General features: G+C 40.6%; 1 protein-coding gene across 2 annotated transcripts in view; it reads left to right on the forward strand.

Moving 5' to 3' along the window:
• The first annotated feature begins 10,414 nt into the window (after positions 1-10,414).
• The window catches only part of RNF217 (ring finger protein 217), a 119,595-nt gene continuing 109,873 nt past the window's right edge, over positions 10,415-20,136 (forward strand). Inside the window, exon 1 of one of the 2 annotated variants that reach the window (XM_033100960.1) lies at positions 10,415-11,375. In XM_033100960.1, the coding sequence (XP_032956851.1) occupies positions 10,527-11,375 (849 nt within the window). In that variant the 5' untranslated portion in view covers positions 10,415-10,526. The remainder of the gene's footprint in view (positions 11,376-20,136) is intronic. The other variant, XM_033100951.1, reaches the window with a different exon arrangement.

Raw genomic sequence — 20,136 nt, forward strand, 5'->3', positions numbered from 1 at the left:
TAACATTAAAAATTATCCTAATTGTATTGCTTCATTTCCCTTCTGAATGTAAAGGAATAATTCTTAAAATAACAACATAAATACTCTCTGGAGCATAGGCTCTGCGAGGTTTAGCAGATCCATGTATGACTCACTATGACAATTCGAGGTCAGCAGATTGCATGTATTCCCATATGCCTGCAGGATTTCATCTACAGATGCCATTTTGAGAAATGCTGGCACCATGCTGGACAGTTTCTTAGGTGTGGGAAATCCTGTGCCTACAGCATTGTTTAGTTGTAATTTCCCAATATCTCTTAGTCATGCATAAAATTGGAACCAAGTAATTAAATAAAAAATATCATGCGTCACAGAACAAGCTGGGTAATCATATTAAATACTTGACTAATTCTCTAGCGTAACTATTTGGTGTAAAGAAGGAACCGTTGCACCAATTGATGAAGCATAGGCATAATAAGACTGTTACATGAAGTTCAATGAAACGGGAAAAAAAGCTATAGAACTCCCAGCGGCAACCCTCAGAGAGAACAGTATCAGTAGGATCTGCTAACAGAGTAACAATACAAATCAGAGGAACAATGTTAAAAATATATTTGAGTCACAACCTACTCACATTTCTTATAGGAATTAATGATTTCTATGACTAACATCAGTATTTTTAAATGACATTAGAAATGTAAAAAAAACCCTTTTGTGAAATATAAAGTACAAAAATAACGAAACTGAGTTCGCAAATCTTGTTTTAGAAAGGCATAAAAATTACTTGTATGAAATTAAGTTTATCTGAGGGGCGGGGGGAAACTTTGGAGTCATTTTTAATTCCCTTTATGTCACCCTTTTCACTACATTACACCTATTAGCATATCCCACAGATTCAATCTGTACTGGTGACTACCATTTAATAAATGATATTGAGCACGTACTATGTGCCAGCACAGTTATATCCACCAGGACAAAATAACTAACAGAAAGAAAAAAAAAATCCCTCTTCTCCCAGAGTTTAAAATCTAAGGTGGTTGGGGGAACAGAATTAACAAAGAAACAAATATATACTGTGTCACTTGGTGATCACTATGAGGAAAAATAAAATAAAGAGCCAGAGATGATTGGGGAAGACATATATGAGGGTGGTGATTTTTATTGAGGTTGATTAAGGAAGGCCCCTAAGACAAAGAAATATTCTGAGCAGAGACCAGAAGAAAGTGACAGGGGGTCATGCATGTGACAAGGCTCAAGAACACGCCAGGCAGAGGGAACATGGATCTAAGGACCTGGAGTAAAGGTATGATTGGGACATTTGAGCAAAGGGCCAGTGAGAATATGCATGGTGAGTGAGGGGAGGTAGAGAGGTGTGAGAAAAGGGGGGACCTTATGAAAGGCCTTAAGAAAGACTTTGGATCTTACTCTGGGACACAGGACGCCGCTGGTGTGTCCCTTCCAACTTTACACCCCATCATATCTCAACATGACAACATAACAATAGGTTCTTACATCTTGCCTCCTGGGTCTCCGTCCTCTAATGCGTGTTTAACTTTTCCACAATATCTATTGTTCCTAAACCCAGAATTGATCATGACTCTCCTATTCAACATATCCCACTAAGACAACATGAAATAAATCAAAACACCTGGTGAAATAGTTGGCAAAGCAGTCAAGGTTATATAATCAGAATCTCTAAAGAAAATAGATGGTACAAACTGGGTAGCTTAGGAGAGCTTAGTAATGAGGCCAATTATGAAGGTGTGGACAAGGTTTAGGGCTTGCCTAAGAGATAGTGCAGTACCTTGGGATCAGCAACTGTGAGGAACCTTACCTCCTGTTGCAAGTTGAATTGTGTCCCCCAAAATATATGTGAAGTCCTAAACCCCCACTACTTCAGAATGTTATCTTGTTTGGAAATAGGAGTAGTGCAGATGTAATTAGCTAATATAAGTTCATACTGGAGTAGGGTGGGCCCATAATCCACTATGACGATGCCCATATAAGGAGAGAGATATAGAGACAGACGCACAGAGAGAAGATGGCCACGTGATAACGAAGGCAAAGATTAGAGTGATGCTTCTAGAAGCCAAGGAATGCCACGGAGTGCCAGCAAACAGAAAAAGCTCAAAGAGGTAATAAAGATTTCTCCCCTACAGATTTCAGAGGGAACATCGCTCTACTGACGCTTTGATTTCATACTTCTAGCCTCTAGAACAGACAATAAATTTTTGTTGTTTTAAACAATCCAGTTTGTAGTACCATGTTTTCCTGAAAATAAGGCCTAGCTGGACCATCAGCTCTACTGTGTCTTTTGGAGCAGAAATTAATGTAAGACCTGGTCTTATATTATATAAGACCCTGTCTTTTATATTATGTTATATTATATTATATTATATTATATCCACTCTTATTTTAATATTAATTTTTGCTCCAAAAGATGCATTAGAGCTGATGGTCCGGCTAGGTCTTATTTTCAGGGCAACACCATATTTTGTTGCATCAGCCCTAAGAAACTAATATACCTCCCTTTGGCCTGAAGAGAGAAACTCTCAGAACCCAGAGTTGATAGTACTCATGGCCTTTGATAGAAGGGCACAGAAAACAAACAGGGACCTGGCAATTGAAAGGTAGAAAAATAATGACCTCAACCCTCTGATAGTGCCAGTGCCTTCCCTGTGTTGAACTACATTGGAAGGCAAAGGGCAATTTGGGGCCATTTGATGCATGTCCCTAAGGTCAATCTCCAGGAGCAAAAAGGTTAGCAAAAGCAGGAAGGGGGTCTAGAAGGACAAATAGAACTATCCAGCATAAAGTGCCTAAACAATTTTGAGTCAGCCTTATCTTTCCTGCCTCATCTCCTGTCCTTTTTTCACACATTGCATACGAAAAGACGCCCAGGACCACTAGCCGCCACTCAAGGCACCGTATCTGTTCTGTGTTTGCTCATATAATCCCCCTACTGAAATATTGACTATCCTTGCCAACTTCTCCTTCTGTAAAAATCTAACTCATTTTCAGGTCCTCCATGAAACTTTCTATGATCCACTTAAGCAGAAATGCCCCCTGCATTGCAACTCCCATAATCCTGAGTTTATAACATCCAGCAAATAAAATAACATCCAGCGAAACCTGTCTGATTTCATAGTTAGGCATCTGTCTCTTCTATTTAATTGCAAGATTCCTTAGGGCATGGATCGAGTTATAATTATCATTTATAAATCCTATGCATTTCACATCAGTGTGTGCAAAGTACAGATTAATATCTATTGGTTTAATTGAAAATGATCATTTTAGTATTGAAATAAACATTAGAGTCATCTAGTTCAATCTTCCCATTTCACAGAAGTAAAAACTGAGCCTCTGAAAAGTTCAGGCGAATAGACAATTAATGGCAAAATAGGATGAAAACACAGATACTCATTTGCCCAGTCTGATCTTTCTCATTGTACAATTATGGAGTAAAGCACCATTTTCATAAAGCTCAGAATAACAGCTCCAATGTCTTCTAGAGATAAGAAATAAATAAAATTTAAATGAGCTAGGAATATGTGAATAAAAATCCTTTGAAGATATTTGCATGATGATAATTTTTTTTTAAGTATTTGGGAAAATATTTTGAGCTTTATTGATTCTACAATGTTTGAGAAGCAGCTTGTGGTATTCAACATTCCCCAAAGGCAGCTGTGTTCTCCCATCCCAACTTGGTATGAATGTGTTAAGAGATAAACAGATAAAATCATTTGCCGTAATTCTAAAATAAATACAAATGAATGACTTAAGCTGTCAGCCTACAAATTTTCAGAATCATTTAATCCTCTAGCTAGATTTTGTCAAGCAAAATGTTAAAACCAATTTCAAGCAACCTGTATATTAAAAAGGCCAGTTACTTATTTCTATTTTCTGAGAAAATCAACTTTCTTGTGTGACAAGAAAAAGGTAATACATTTTCTCTTATTCTCCTTTTATATTAAACTTGTCTTATTCTTGCATTAGTGAATACCATGCCTTTCCAATTACATCTTTTTGCTTGGGAAAACAAGGAAAATGAAAACCTAAAAAAGTTAATGAACATCCATTTTTGCAATGTTATAGTTCAGGAAGTTCCTAAGACTATACTCAGGTTCAATAATTTTCTAGAAAGACTTTCAAAACTGTTTACTCACAGTTATGGTTGATTACATTGAAAGGACAAAGATTAAAATCAGCAACAGACAATGATACACAGGGCAGGGAACAGGAGAGACCAGGCATGAGGCCACCAGTTGTCCTCTCCCAATTGAGTTGTATGGACAGCACATATTTCACTCAGCAATGATGTGTGACAATATGTATGGGCCAACCACGGAATCTCATCAGGCATTAGTGTCCAGGGTTTTCATTTGAAGTCAGTGAGGTGGATATGGCTGATGTTAGTTCCCAGCTCCTCCAGAGGTCAAGGTGATACATGACCCAAGACCCCCAAATAAATCACATTGTGCATGGCATAAGGATGCTAGGTAAACAAAGAGACTCACTAGTTAGGCCATTCCTGCAGTCAGGGCCTAGAAGTTACCTCCCAGGAGTTGGGGGCAAGGGCCACACCTTTCGTTAGGAAAGGTTAATCCTTTGCTGCACAAATGTCTCTTGTAAATTTTAAATACAAATTTCTAAGAGATTAGGGTCTAGATCCTGTTGTTTCTGTCCTATACCTGAGGTTTCCAACCCAAGGTTCCAAATTTTCTTGGTTTATGGAGCCCTGTGTCTGTTATTTTTCATGGGGGCCATTAGGCCAAAATAAATTCCTAATAACTTAACAGCAGTAGTTTGCATGGTGTCCAACAGGTGATGCTGTGATTCTCGAAGACTTTCAAATATCCCATGGTGCTGCTGGAGTTTGCTTCTGTGCCTCAGGGTACCTTGGCACACAATTTGAGAACCATAGTTCTATATAATGCTTAAGTCACTATACCAGACCATTTTTTTCTTTAAAAATGTTTTGTTGAGAACTAAATATGTGCCGAACGCTAAGAACTGGGCTTCCGAATATAGGTAAAAAATGCTCTAGACAAGTTAAATTATTTCATAGATGTCAAAAAATTAATAATAAAGAAAAATACTGGGGAGAAAGAATTACTTTCTCCATTGAATAAATTAGGAAAGTGAATTTTCCAGAGCTTAACACAGGATCTAGTAGACAACCAGGAAATATTTGTTGAATTCAGTTGTAACACAAATAGAAGGACTTGCTTTCCTTAATTATCAAGAGTATGGATGCAAATAATAGCTATTATTAACACCAAGCCCATAGCTCTGTTCAATAGACAAAACTGTTTCCCTCTTTTTAAAAAATCTTCTTTTCCTCTTTTTTTTTATGCTGTTATAAAAGCAATACAGCGTTTTAGAAATTTTAGAAAGTAGAGAAGAAAATCATAGCCACGTCGCCCTTATATAAAAACTACTATTACCTCTGTCCTTATTTTATCATATACATGCTACACAGTTGTTATCATTCTGTATATTACATTTCCCTGGCTTTTTTCACTTAACATAATTTTGTAAGCACTTCTCCACTGGTTTAAATACATCTCATCTCAATTACCTTTTCCTTCTTCCCTAATTTGGAAGAGGTTTCTTTGTCCTTTTGCGAAGGAAAATCTCAACTGTTTTCAGAACTTTAAATGTTGTTATGTACAAGTTCATCTTCGGCTCTGTTACTTTGATGTTTGATTAACCTGTCGTTTGGGCCCAGCTGCGATGGTACTGAGGGCTGTACAAGAAAAGATTTATCTTGCTCTTGCTGACCCAACCAACAAGGCATTCCAGTCTCAGAGCCAAGGAGGAGTCAGGCTGTAAATTTTTCTGACTCTTGCTGTAAATAAAGCCTGTGTGGAGGAGGCTATGACTTGACACTCCTTTTAAAAAGGGAAGTTGAGGAACAGAGAGAACTGCCTCTTTCTTCATGTGGCTATGTGCCTTGGGAAGAGGAGACTGGGGATTTCTAGATGACAAGCCAGGGCTGACATCTTTCTGGTAAACAAAAACCACAGTAGTGGAAACATTGAGTTGCCTTTAAACTGCAAGGTCTTGGTGACGCATTCAGTGAAGAGGGAACTGGTTCTCTCAGGTTAGGAAGGGTGGATTTTGTACTGTTAATGAAACTATTCTGGCCTTAATTCAAAGAGCATCCACAGTGTGAATTGAGAGCTGGGATTTCCTTGGCACAGTAGTCATTTGGGAATGAGTTTGGGCACTGAAAAATATGCACTTGTATTTTGGAAATGAGGAAATGGCAGCACAGACTTAGAAGTATTAACTATGACTGGGTTTAGTTCTGAACATTTTTAGAGCACTATTGTCATTAAAAGAGATAAAAAAGGAAATTCAAAAAAGGTCAGGAAGGGAAGCTGTCAGAACCATAACCTCAGGAATAGAGAGCCATTAACTTATAGTCCTAAACTGTAAATATCCAAAGGGTCATCAACAGTCAATATTTGATTTTTCCCTTTTTATTTCAAAGGATGTGACCATTAATTAAAAAGTGAGATGCTATTTACAGCATTTTTAATTTCCAAAAATCTCCTTAGAATGATTAGGGAAATAGTCTCTCTCGTATCCTCACTATTGATGGTATTATAAATCGGTGCTAAATTTTTGTGATAATGTGTGTCCAAAGCCTCAGTAGCACATCTACCTTTTTCTGCAGCAATTTAACTTTTAGGACTTTATGCTGTGGTATATTAGGAATGTACACAAACAATACATATTAACATATATTAAGTGGCACATAATCATAAATTACCTAATTTTTTAATAAAATGGAATTGGTTAAATAAATCATGACACATGTATATAGCAAAATTCTTTATAGTCACAAATCATGATGATGTGCAGATGTTTTAATAGTATGAAAAATGTTCAGGATATATTACCAAGTGAAAAAAGGGCCAAAAAAAGTATATATAATTTAACATATCTTAATACACACAGATGCAAACACGCGAATGAAATATACCAATATGTTAAAGTGATATAGGTTGTTATTTTGAGTAGTGGGTAAAGTTCTTACTTTGCCTTCTTCCATCCTTCCCTCCTGCCCTCCCTCGCTTCCTGCCTTCCTTTCGTCCTTCCTTCTTCTCTTCCTCTCTTCTTTTTTTACCCTCTTCCTCCTCCTACTTCTTATTCTTAGTTTTCTCTGTTTTTCAAGCTTTGGGGCATTCATTTTATAATTTGAAAGAATACACTGTTTTGCTTTATTTTTAACATTATCTCATAAAAATCTGCTAGTTGGATTTTCCTTAGGAAATTTAGGTGGAAAAAGAAAGAAATAGTTTTGTTCTTCTCTCTTCTATTTGATGTCCCTGTCCCCTAATAATCCCAAGCTGTCTTCCTCTGTCGGTGAAGATGGGAGAAAATAGGAAAGGGAGGACTAACAGTCCACTGTATCTTTCATAAGAACGCCTAGAAAACCATTCTACCCTGTTCATTCCTCTTCTGGAAATAATTAAAAATAAATAAATAAATAAATAAATAAATAATTTCTTTTCATCTGTTTTGATAACTGAAGGACTAGTAGAAAACAAGTAAAGTATTTGCTGTATAATTATTTCATGCCATTTAAACATATTATGTATTTCTTCTCCACAAGTTAAAAAAGAATTTTTGTTGAGCTTTAATTTGTATAATTTAAATGATTTATAGCTCTTCCAATACAACATTTTTCTAATAACTTAATAAATCTAGGCTCTTTAATTTTCTAATTAATGTCTGAATAAAAATTTTCTAGGGAACCCAAACAAGTCATGAATAAAGGCCAGGATAAGAAAAGTGATAAAAGAAAAATAATGGTCTATAACGACCAAAAGCAGACGACTATGTCAATTGTCAAACTTGACACTGTCTCCTGATATTGAAGCCTTGGGTTTAGGGAAGGTACACAGCTTATTAAGAAATACTGACAGTTGAAATGGGTAGTGGTAGCTAGAGCTTATGTTGTTCTAACAACTGTATACAGTCTGATGTGGAGCAGATGGTTTGAGTGTCAAGAATATTAAGCTTGTGATAGATAAATGACATTTATGCTATGGTAACTATTTTCAAACAATGCTTTTTAAAAAGTGAATCCTATCAACACAATCATAGATGCTTCTTTCATTTCTTTTCAGGGGAAATTTATGGTGTAGAACTGGCATTTTTAACTTTGCATTTCAACTCTTTTCCATACTGCTGGTATCTCATGGATCCCAGATGGAACACCAGGTGATGCCGGGCCCATGATTCAGGCAAGTCTGGGTCTGTCTAGAGGGTGGAGATATGGCATGCCATGGTTCTGTTTTCACAAAGGGCAAATGAATCCTGTAGGGAGGAAGACATGTCAGTAAGAAGGTCTGAGAGCTATGGGACACCTTCATGAATCCCAGCAGCGATTCCTAGTTGGTTCAGTGTCAAGGAAAGCCCCTGCCAGTGAACTGAAACCTGAGTGATAAGGAACAAAAAGATGGGTATTGCAAGAAGAAATTCTTGGAACATCTATGACAAATGTGTGTGGGGGGGAAGGTATCCCAAAACTATAGGAGAACCTTGAAGGGTTTGATTGCTATGGACTGTGTGGAGATATACTCGTACTTTTTTGTATCCGTTATTGTTACTCTAGTCTTATTCTCAGCCGGCTGTCACCTGGAAAACACAGATTATTTTTATATCACTTTTGAAAGAATAGAAAAGTAGTTATCAGGTGGTATACACAAAAGGCACATACATGTGGGCTTCTTGTTCCTGACTTTAAGACAATAAACACTGAAGGTATTATTTGGAGAAAAGAACAGTTAATTGGAAATCAATTACCTAAAATGAAAAAAATCCCTCAATAGCACTTAATCTTCCAAAAAGGAATTGTTCATTCTTGGGTCAGACTGATAAATGAGGTGGCAGTTAGACTGATAGGTTGGATTTATCCCTTTGGGGTACAAGTGAGTGTTAGATACACATGATAGAAACTCTCTTTTGTGTTACACTGCTTTCTTAGTATTGCATAGCTAGTCACCTTTCCAGCATTTGTATCTGATTTGGAAAATATTTTAGAACAACCCAGCAACAGCTTAAAGATAAGATAAATTGTACACACTTCACAGCTCCTTCCTATTACATGAATGTGTAAATTGAATTCTCTCACAAGATGAAAAATCAAGGGTTGGCTTCCCAAAAATGTTTTCATTGGCTTTAGGGAACTAAAACACACCAGTCTGGGTGACTAATACTTCCTGTAAAATGAAGATAGATCAACACATAATTAAGTTCTGGCTGAAATATAATTGTTGTCTTGGAAACAGTTTTGGGGATAAATATGGTCCTGCTAATAAAACATTCACATTTCCCACCAGAGATCCAATTTATTAATTAGGCCAGGCCATCTTGTTACCTTGTGCTATCCAATTTGAAATATTTAAAGGGTTAAAAATAGTTTTTAAAATAACAATGAAGAGGAGGAAAGGGGGTAATCTTAAATTAGTTAACAGCTCTTATAAAGATTCCAGTTGGAGGAGTAGGTTAAAATCGCTTTTTGTCTTATTAGTGGGTTTCAAAGATCCATCTTACCCCATTAGGCAGAAAACCGAGTTGTATACCGTATATCGCATGCAGCGTGAACTAAGAATTCCTAGCGTGATTTCTCTGAATTCTCTCTTTGAAGGACTTAAAAAGGGATGGGCCCAGGAGAAACAAGAGCAACCAAGTCCTCAATAGCCAGTGTTTTCTGGTTCCAGCTCTGAGTATACAGCAGTTTTGTAGGAAGTTCTGCATAATGCGTAGCCCGAAGGACAGCCTGCCTGCTCCGAAGGGTTTTGTTGAGGCCGAGTGTGAACTCTGGGCGCGAGAGCGCATCACGACTTAGATCACACCCACTCGGTGTGTGCGTGTGATTGAGCGCGCGGGTGCCTGCGCGCGTGTTTACGTGTGGGGAGGTGTGCACCAAAAGGGTGGGGTGAGGGGCAGCGAGGACGGCGCTAGGTGAAGCAGGAGCAGAGGGAGGTCGCCAGCTCCAGGCTCTCCCCCAGGGGCCCCGGCAGCAAGCTCGCGCTCCGGCTGCACCTCCCGGTGCACGCCGCGGCGGCGCCACAGGCCCCTAGACCCCCTTGGACCACCGCCCTCCGGCCGACCGTCCCGCGCGGCCCGCAGCGGGGACCAGCGATGGCGCGGGACTGACGGCCACCTCCCTCCGGACCCCTCTGCCCCTCCCGGGGCTCGCGGGGGCCTCGGCGCCGCCCCGATCTGCATGTGGGGCGGGCGCACTCGCGCCGGGAACGAGCGGCCCTTGGCGCCCCAGAGGCGGTGCCCGGCCGCGCCGGAGGACGAGGAGGAGGAGCAGCGGGCTGGGCCCGGCTCCCCGCGCGCCGCGGCCCGGGAGCACGGGCTCCCCGGAGGGAGCTCGGGGCGTCCCAGCCCCGGAGGAGGGACCCGGAAGCAGAAGCGGAGCCGCGAGTCGAGCCGAGCCGCTGCCCCCGCTGCCCGCCGGCGCCGGGTGGGGGTCCCGGCGGCTGGATGGGCAGCGGCGGCGTGGGCCGCGGGCGGCGATGGGCGAGGAGCAGAGCACGGTGAGCGGCGGCAGGCCCCAGGAGGCGGGAGACCCCGCTGGAGGCGCCACAGGCCACCCCGAGCCCCCAAGGCCGCGGGGTGACAGCGCCGGGGCGCCGGGGCCGTGCGCCGCCTCCGCGGAGCCGAGCGCTAGTGGCTGCGGAAGCGACTCGTGCTGCGCGGACCCGAGCGCCCGGGAGCCCACGAGGAGCCGGGAAGCCCCGTGCTGGACGAAGAGCGAAGCAGCCGGGCAGCCCGCGGGATTGGCACTCACCGGACCCCTCAACCCCCAGACTTTGCAACAGCAGCTGGAAGAAGAGGAGAAAGCTGGGGACCGAAACGAGGGAAGGGGTGAACAGCAGGAGGCGCCCCTTGGAGCGGAGCCAGAACCCAGGACCCGCGTCGGGACCCGGGACGGACTGGTCCTAGACGTGCTGGGTCAGCGGCGCCCGCCCCCCGCCAAAAGACAAGTCTTCTGCTCCGTGTACTGCGTGGAGAACGACCTGCCCCTGGACTCCACTGCTGAGCACCGCTCTCCGCCCGCCTCGCCACCTCGGGCTCCGCCGGTGACGGATCCTCCCAGCCCGCGGCTGCCCCTCCCAACGGACCCCCTGTCCCCCGATGGCGGCAGCATTGAGCTGGAGTTCTACCTGGCGCCCGAGCCGTTCTCCGTGCCCGGCCTGTTGGGAGCTCCACCCTACTCTGGCCTGGGTGGGGTAGGGGATCCGTATGCGCCCCTCATGGTGCTGATGTGCCGGGTGTGCCTGGAAGACAAGCCCATCAAGCCCTTGCCCTGCTGCAAGAAAGCCGTGTGCGAGGAGTGCCTCAAAGTCTACCTGAGCTCCCAGGTAACTTCACCCCCTCTGTCCCCTCCTCTGTGCCCCATTCAGCATTCCAAATCACTGGCCAGGAAGCCCAGCTCTCCAGCTTCCTACTCACAGGAAGAGGTGCTGAGACACCCTTACCGAAGACCTCTATCAGTTTCTCACATCTCAGTTGTTGTCCTAATGTCATTATTTAAGTGTGTTTTGTCCTCACTGGTTAACTTGACTGAAATTTAACTCTGCTCTGAGCTTCAGGATTTGGTTGGCAACCGCGGAAGGAACAGGGTACACGGTGAATTACCCTCTGCTTATTTCTTTTACTGGATTGAAAACAAGAGCTTGTTCAAACAGGAGGGCCATGAGAGTGCCTCAGAGGCCTGGTATCCCAGAAACTAACACATAGTGGCCATGAAATGAATATGTATCGAGTTGGTGATGAGAAAGATTGGAATGATACCTGATTTTTAAATTTTGCTCCATTTATGTACTCCAGAAGAGTGTAATTTATTTGTTCCTTGGCCCTTGCCCACTTTTCAGTTTTCTTTTTCCACAGTAAAGTTGAAGTACTTTTCCTCACTCAAGTTTTATGCCAGCAGAGTCAAAAAAAAAACCCACAAAAACAAAGGTTTAACAAAACAAGGGCTGGTGAAACTTTCTTCCTTAGCTCCTTATTTAAAAGCTTGTGTTTTGTCTTGGAAAGCTTAGGAGTACATACAACAGAGCAGCTTTCCTTCACTAATGCGGTGAATGTGTTCTTTCAGCAGTTTTCAATCTGTTACCGTTCTGCCAGTGTTTTGCACAATCTGGAATGCCCGTTGATCCCATGTCTGATTGTCCTAGTCCTTTCCATTTTTCAAAATCCTGGCTGTTCAGGTGCCAACTTTTCTGTGAAGCCTTAACACACTCTCCAGGCCACTGCTTATACTTTCAAAATACTTCTGCCTGTTTTGCATGCACTGAAGTTGTTCTTATGTGTCTGTCTATCTTGCTAGAATGTACGGCAGTATCTTATACTCCCTGTATCTGGTAGTTTCGTGTTGAGTCTCTTTCCTGTAATAGTGCTTAATGACATTGGCTGAAATGGACTGAACAGTATTCCACACAGTGAGGCTCCTTTGTGTTTTGTGGTTAATCCATGCTTGTCTAGACTGAAAGTGTGTACCGTGACCAATTAAAAATGCAAAAGGAAATATAGACAGAATGGGATGTTACACAAACAGTATCTTGGCCAAGACAGTTGAGATAATCCAAATGTCTATAAGAAACTATGATGTTTCTTTCATGCTTTATCCACAAACATACTTAAAACAGGAGGAATGTCTGCTGCTCATTGTGGTAGTTTCTATGACATCACCATCAAACAGATATTGATGCCCCATATGCGAAGTCATGTGGGATTCAGACATTCTCAAGATATGGGCCCTGCTCCAAGGAAGTCACTATGAGAGCTGATGTGTGTACAACAGTACAAGGTAGCATAAAATAAGATATAAACAGAGTATCAATACCAGGTAGCACTGAATGTTAAAAGCTGAATACAAATCCAGAGGGTTTACAAGTTCAAGGGAGATAGGCATTGTGGGATCCCGTACTCTGCATTGCAGTTTGATTTCCTTAAGGTAGGCCCTTTCCCCAAAGCAGATATATATTTTTTGTTTTTTGTTTTACTTCTGTGAGTTACTTTTAGCAAGTCAGTATTTTGATCTATAGTGGAAAAGAGAAGAAATGGGGAGTGGGAGGGTGGCAAGGTGAGTGAATTACCACTGCAAAACAAAACCACTCACTTCTCTGAAGCAATGTAGTACCTGAAGGTTGTCTGCAGTATTTATGATTGTATGTATGTTCCTGATCTTCTTCCGAAGTATTTGACAGAACTTCCAATAAAGAAAAATATACTTTATTCAAAATAATAAACGACAGCAAAAAGATGAGTCACGCAGGCTAAGCATGCTTCCACCTCAGGGGTTTTGCATTTGTTCCTCGTGCCTGGAATATCCCCGATGCCATTGCCATTCCCCTTGCTTGCTTGCTCCCCCTTTTCTCTTCAGGTCTGTATGCAGGTATCGCCCGTATGGTCTTCACTAATCACCCGTTTTAACGTTGAGCCTTACCCCACACTCCCAATCTCCTTTCCTCCTTTTTATTTTCTCCACAGCACCATCACACTCTATCTTATTCTTCAGTAATTAATTTCCACGAATACAGGCTCTTTCACATGATTTGTTCCTACTGTATCTTTAGCCCCTAGAATGTCTGACATAAACAGACATTCAACTAATAGCTATTGAATTTATGAAAAGCTGAGTGACAAAGAAAGGATGAGATTACCCCCAGAAACCACAGCTGGGAAGTGATGTTCTGCTTGGGCACTAAGTTCTACTCTGACCTTCTTCATGTTTAAGACACAAGACAAAGCAGACAAAACTAACAGCTTTGCTAAGTTTGTTATTAAACTTAGAAGTAAAGAGTTTTTAGATAAACTTTTAGCTTATACAAAAATGGCATTCTTTCAGTTGGGTAAAAATAAGGATTTGTGGTTGTAATATTTCTGATTTGTGTTAATTCTAAGTTCCCCTCTGCTCAAAGAGTCTGTGTTACCATGTCACTTATCCTTTCTGTGCCTTAATTTCCTCATCCATGAAATGGAATTGCAGACCGTGATCTGTAATGACACACCAGTTGTGAAGCAAAACAAAGTCAAACCACAGAGTTGTTTTGTTGCCTTACTGAACCAGATCAAAAAGGTATAGTGAGTGCTTTCTTTCTCTTTTTATAAGTTTCTAGGGTTTGACAGAAGCAAATCTATCAAGTCTAAACTTGCAGGACTCTTTTAAGACCTTTTGAAAGAAAATGATATATTTGAAACAAAAAGTTATTGGTGACCATTTTCACCATTTTTTTTAATCTGTACCAAATAGTGCATTATTTAATATCACTTAAGAAAATAAAGCAGAGTCCCTATTAAGCATTTTATACAAACATTAAAAATCCGTGCTAAATGTGAGTTGTACTATTTATTGCCTGGTTAAATTAACTCTGTCCTATAAGGAGATGCTGAGTTCTTTGAAAGAAGGTATGAATGTGGATGTGGAAGGTAGGAACATGGATTTTTAGATGATAAGTCTTATTTCCATTAGTGCCATGGACTGAATATGGGGTAAAAGTTGATGGGTAGGTGTTGTCATTATTTCAGTATTGACATAGCAGATTAGGCGGTGACTTAAATGCCTCCATACTGTCGTTTAAAAATAATAGCTTGATTTTTCAAAACAGTTCTTTTCCAGTTATTACTGTGACTGGGGCTGTGGGGAACCCTTCTTAGTGGAGTGACTTTACCGTGCAATAGGTACCAGCCAGTAACCAGTCGTCAGGGTGAAGGTGTGAACTGATAAATTACCATCTTTGGCACTACATAAACGTTGACTGAGCACCATGAAAGAGACAATGGTAGTTGCGGATTTATATTGCCTGGGTGTGTAAATCTTTGGTACATAAAATTTAGACGTGCATTTCCCAGTGTCCTATGTGTGTATGTATGACAGGGGCTAAAACACAGAGTCCCAGGGATACCTGCAGTCTCCTGCAAGTCACTAAGCCATTAAAAATGTTGACCTTCTCAGCTGGTTTGGCCTTTCCCACACTGTCCTAGGAGGAAAGGTCGTTGTCTTCTTTGTTTTGTAGAATGGTGGTGTGCTCCTTTCAGAAGCCCTCCACAAATATCTTTCTTGTATGATTTTGGTTTTAGACCATAAAATCTGTTATAGTATGAAGTATTAATATTTAGTACTTTAGATAAAGACAGGAGAGAATTGGGCACACTAAGAGCTTTCTAAAGGTAACAGCTGTTGTGGCTTTCATCACTCGGCTTCAAAGTGGTCGCGATTGGCAGATGCGTGAGTTAGAATGTATACACCTGTCAAATGAGTATTAATAGAAACACGCAGCACATTTCTCCTACAGATTGTGAGCAAAGCAGCTGCTCGATGGTAATGTCCTAAAGTGACTGTCTACTATAATCACCCTAGAATCAGTGACCTAGGGGTGAAACCTTATGTATCCTATCATTAAACTCTGAGTCATCCAGGCCTTTACGGGTAACAGTGTAACCGACTTTTTTCCCTTAAACCTTACAGCAACCTGCATATTTTTAGAAGCTATTATGTTCAGTACAGTTTGAACACAGCTGTCTTCACACAGGTGGATTTACAGATCCTGTCATTCCAGGTGTGATTTTGATAGTCCTGAAAAATGTGAAGAATAATACGAGACTGAATCTGTTAAATCACCCTACAGATTTGAAAAGTGAAAATTAAGGCATATGTAACCTTAATTCTTTTGTGTACAGAATGTGTGTGTGTGTGTGTGTGTGTGTGTGTGTGTATTTGGGGGGTTGTGGTAACATTTGCTTTCACTCCTTACTGACTCACCCTCATTTTCCTCTTCTGTCTCTAATAATATCTCTTTAACAATTTCTTTATTTCTCTTTAATAATTTATTTCTGTTTACTTTTACTGTTCGAAATCTGATTTGCACTGGCATTTGATTCCTGTAGAGGAAACCCCTGTTGAGTGCTGAGCTCTGGGCCAGCAGGACGGGCCCGGGATGCCTGGTTGTCTCCCATCTCTTCCAGCTGTCTAGAGATGAGGCGACATAGAGAAACCCTGCGTTGTGCTCCACTTCCTAAGAGAGCTCAAATAACATGTCTAGTACGACTTACCTAAGGCAGCAACTCAAACCTTGATAGTGGGGATTATTTTATTTTATTTTTCTCCTAAAGTTGAGCTCAGCTTTTATACTTGAAGGCTCTTCTGTATTCCTCATGAATGTCAGAAAAAGAACATTAGAACTTGAACTCCTAGATTTTTATTAAGAGTTTTTGATGGGCAGTGTGGACATACCTGAGTGATAATTTCTTATAATAAACGTATTCATTTATTAGTGTACCATTTATGCACATAACAAACATTTATAACCTTGTTGGCAGTATTTCTTCCCAGCTTTAGCTGGTGGCATAAATAAGCTTTTCTTTAAGTTCCCAGAGAGCTGTAGGTCTCTTTTTCTCTTCTTCTTCCTTTCTGGGAGAATTTTACTAAACTCGTTCTGGAACACCAGCCAACATTTTAGTAAGCACATTACAGTTCTTCCTGTTATGTTTAATCTAAAGTAATAAAGCCATACATTACTTCTTTCTCAATACACATATTTCTTAGAGCACTTTCTAATTGTTATAAAGAGAATATTAGTAAATATCTTGTTCCTTTAAAAATATTTGTTACCCTTACTTACAAGAAAATATAATTTTGCTAAGTTTGTTTTTGTATCATTCATGACAATGTGGCAAATGTTTAAAATTATAATACTTTTTTAAAAAAATTGTTTATTTTGTTCAAAATCACTTTGATAGAAGGGTTTCATATGATAAACTAAATGAACCTTCCCAAATCAAGTTCTGTCTTAAAATAAAAATTCAATGTCTATAGGAAAATAATTCCTAGAATATAGCATTCTCTTTTAACTTTACCAGTACTATTTGCCCCATCAATTTTGTGGTAATTAACACTTGAGTTTTTACATTTCCACAAATAATAAGAACAACCCTTTATTGAACATCTATACTCTAAGCATTTTTATACATATTTTATTTAATTTTAATTCACTTACATATTAAATATTCATTACATGCCAGGCACTGTTTTTGGATATTGGAGATACAGAGCCCCTGGTTTAGGGAGTTTATATATTAGGCTGGGGGGCAGGGGAGACTGACCATAAAATAAGTAAATTATATAGAAAGGGCTATAGAGAAAGAGAAACAAAGGAAGGGTGATAAGAAATATTGGTGAGGGGGTTTTCTTTCATATGTTTATAGTTTGGGGGGGAGTCGTCAGGGATGTTTTATTTTACAATGGGACTTTTGAGCATAGATGTCCATGACGGCAGTGAGGGAGCAAGCCACCAGGGTATCTAAGGGAATAGCAAGTATAGAGTTCCGGAGACAGGAGCATGCTTGGGGGTGTTCCAGGAATGGCAAAGAGATCCATGTACCTGAAGCATAGGGAATGAGGTGGGGAGTGATAAGAAGAAAACAACAGGAGCGGGGCAGGCTGGACGGATAGGATTCTAAGGCCATAGAGAATCTGCATGTCCTGTGAGTGAGATGGGAAGCTAAGGTATAAAAAGCTTTTAAGCTAACCAGATATGATTGAACCTTTAAAAAAGATTACTCTGGCTCTTTGTGGAGAATATACTGTTATAGGAGTCAAGAATGTCAGCAGAGACATCCGTTAGAAAACGATGGCGGTCGTCCAAAGGACTGATGATACTGTTCAGACCAGGGTCGTAAAGGCAGGTATGGTTTGAACTGGTAGAAAAACCTGAAGAGAGAGCTGAAGAATTTGCTGATGATTGGATGTGGGATGAGAGAAAAAGAGTCATTGATGATTCAACTTTTAAGCCCAAGCAATTAGAAGAATGGGGTTGCCATTTAATAAGATGAGGAATACCGTGGGAGAGCTGGATTTAGAGGGAGAATCGGGAGTTCATGCTAAGTTTCCAAAGCTGCTTAGACATTCATGAAGGGATGTTGAGTAGGCATTTGGCGTCTGGCATTAAGAAGGGAGAGCTGAACAGAAGATGCGAATCTGAATATTATAGGCATGTAGGTGATATTAAAAGCCATGAGACTAGATGAGGTCACCTGGGGAGTGATAGTAGATAGAGAAGGACATTGAGGATTGAGTTTGGGCATACCAGTGTTTACAAATATGGAGCCTGGAACATATGAAAAAACCAACAAGGAGTCTGAAAGGGCGTGGGCCAGTTAGGCCAGAAGATAATTCAGGTAGAATGGTTAACCAGAAGCCAAACAAAGACGGTGTTTTAAAGAAGTGATCATCTTTATATAATACTTCTGATAGTTTCAACAGGGTAAGGATTGAAATTTACCATTGGATTTCCCAACAAGGAGAATATTTGCAACCATCATCAGTTCTGTTTTCATTGGCACTGGTGGGGTTGGCTTTCTGATTCAAGAAAATAGGAACAGCTCTATATCTGTATTGTAAGTAGTAGAATGTAATATAAGGAAACTCAGTTATAGAGACTGGGTGACTTGCCCTATGTCACGTAGCTAGGAAATGACAAAGGTGGAATTTCAGTTCAGGTCCATTTGACTCTAAAACCCATGACCTTTTAACAGACTATATATTTGTTATTATATTTCTAAGTTAAACATATGTATTTTATTTTTCCTTTAAGTTTATATCTGTGTTGTACAAAATCACAAATCTTCCAGTCCAAGAAGAAGACACTTAATTACCTGTTTTGAGGAAGTGGAATACTCGCACCCAAATTTAGATTCAGAGAAAGATTTCTACCAAACTCAACCTCATCTTCATGTAAAGAAATCAAGAGGAACTGAATGTAGAAAAGTTAGGATTTGACTTGCTGTTAAGTTTTAATGGCAGCATACTCTCCTGTTTTCTTCCTAAGTCTATGGCCCTGCCTTTTGTTTCCATTTGAGTTTTCTTAGTTTACCACCTCTTAATGTTGGTGTCTGTGTGGTCCTATCGTAAACCCTCTCTCTTCCCACAAGAGGGGACCGTCTCATCCCCTCCTGTGGTGTCAGCTTGACTTCCAGATCTTTATCTCTAGCCCAGATTACTCTTCTCTCCTTCAGTACCACTTAGTTCTCTCCTGGACATTTCCACTTGCATGTCTCACCCAAAGATACTGTAAACTTCTCAAAAGAAAATCTCTCTTTCCTCCTCTTCTTGCCCACACCTCTAGAGCTTTGCTCTTCCTTTGGGGTTCCCTGTTGCCATCAATTATAACTAGGTCAGAAACTTGGCAGTCATCATTGCGTTCTTCCTCTTTCTCACCTCCCACATTGTATTAATCACCAAGTCCTTTCAATTTTAAAAATATTTCTATCTTCTTCTCTACTTTTCTCTATCTCTGCTGGCGTTTCCCTTGCTCAGGCCTCCACCATTTCTCTCCTGGATTTCAACCACAGCTTCCTACTTGCACTAATCTATTCTCTACACGATAGCCAGAGAGTTCTCGATAAACTGCAAGACTGGTCTTGGCACACTTCTTCGCCTTTCAATGTCTGCCTCTTGCTTTTAGAATAGAATCTAAACATGGTTTACATGTGCTTGATCCGACTCCTGTTTACAACTCTTAACGTTGTTTCTCATCAAGGACTCCCTAAGCCTATAACCGTATTAAACGTTTGTTTTGTTCCTTGAGCACTCTGTGACTTTTTTAATCGTGAGCCTTTGATTTAGTGACCCGAGGTTCTATCTTAGGGGGATCCAATTTTATTCTTTACTCTGCAGCTCTGGTTTGTCTCTTTCACACTTACACATTCTTCTAGTCTCAGCTTAGGCATTTCTTCCTTCGAGAATTCTTCTTGACTTCCTGTGTCTGCATTAAGCATCCTTCCTATATTCTTTGACAACCCTTTGTATTTACTGTAAGATTCTTCTTATTTCACTGTATTTAAATTGCTTGTTTTCTGCTCTAGGCTCCCAGTTTCTGCTGATTAATTTCTTAGCTCTTGACCTGTTGTAGGCATCAAATGAGTATTTGTGTAGTAAACATATTTATTTAGACGACAAGCTGGAGGCTGGTGTTGTCAATATATAAATTATTGAAATAGCCAAAATGATGTTTAAATGAAAATTTCAACATTTCATACCTTACTGAAAACCTGTCAGCCCCTCCCATCGCTCTACTGAAAGATCCCAGTTGGCCTTCGCTCTCCTCTTTGGTCCTGGCTGTG

This window comes from Rhinolophus ferrumequinum, chromosome 3, assembly GCF_004115265.2.
Source record: "Rhinolophus ferrumequinum isolate MPI-CBG mRhiFer1 chromosome 3, mRhiFer1_v1.p, whole genome shotgun sequence".
NCBI classification, from domain to species: domain Eukaryota; kingdom Metazoa; phylum Chordata; class Mammalia; order Chiroptera; family Rhinolophidae; genus Rhinolophus; species Rhinolophus ferrumequinum.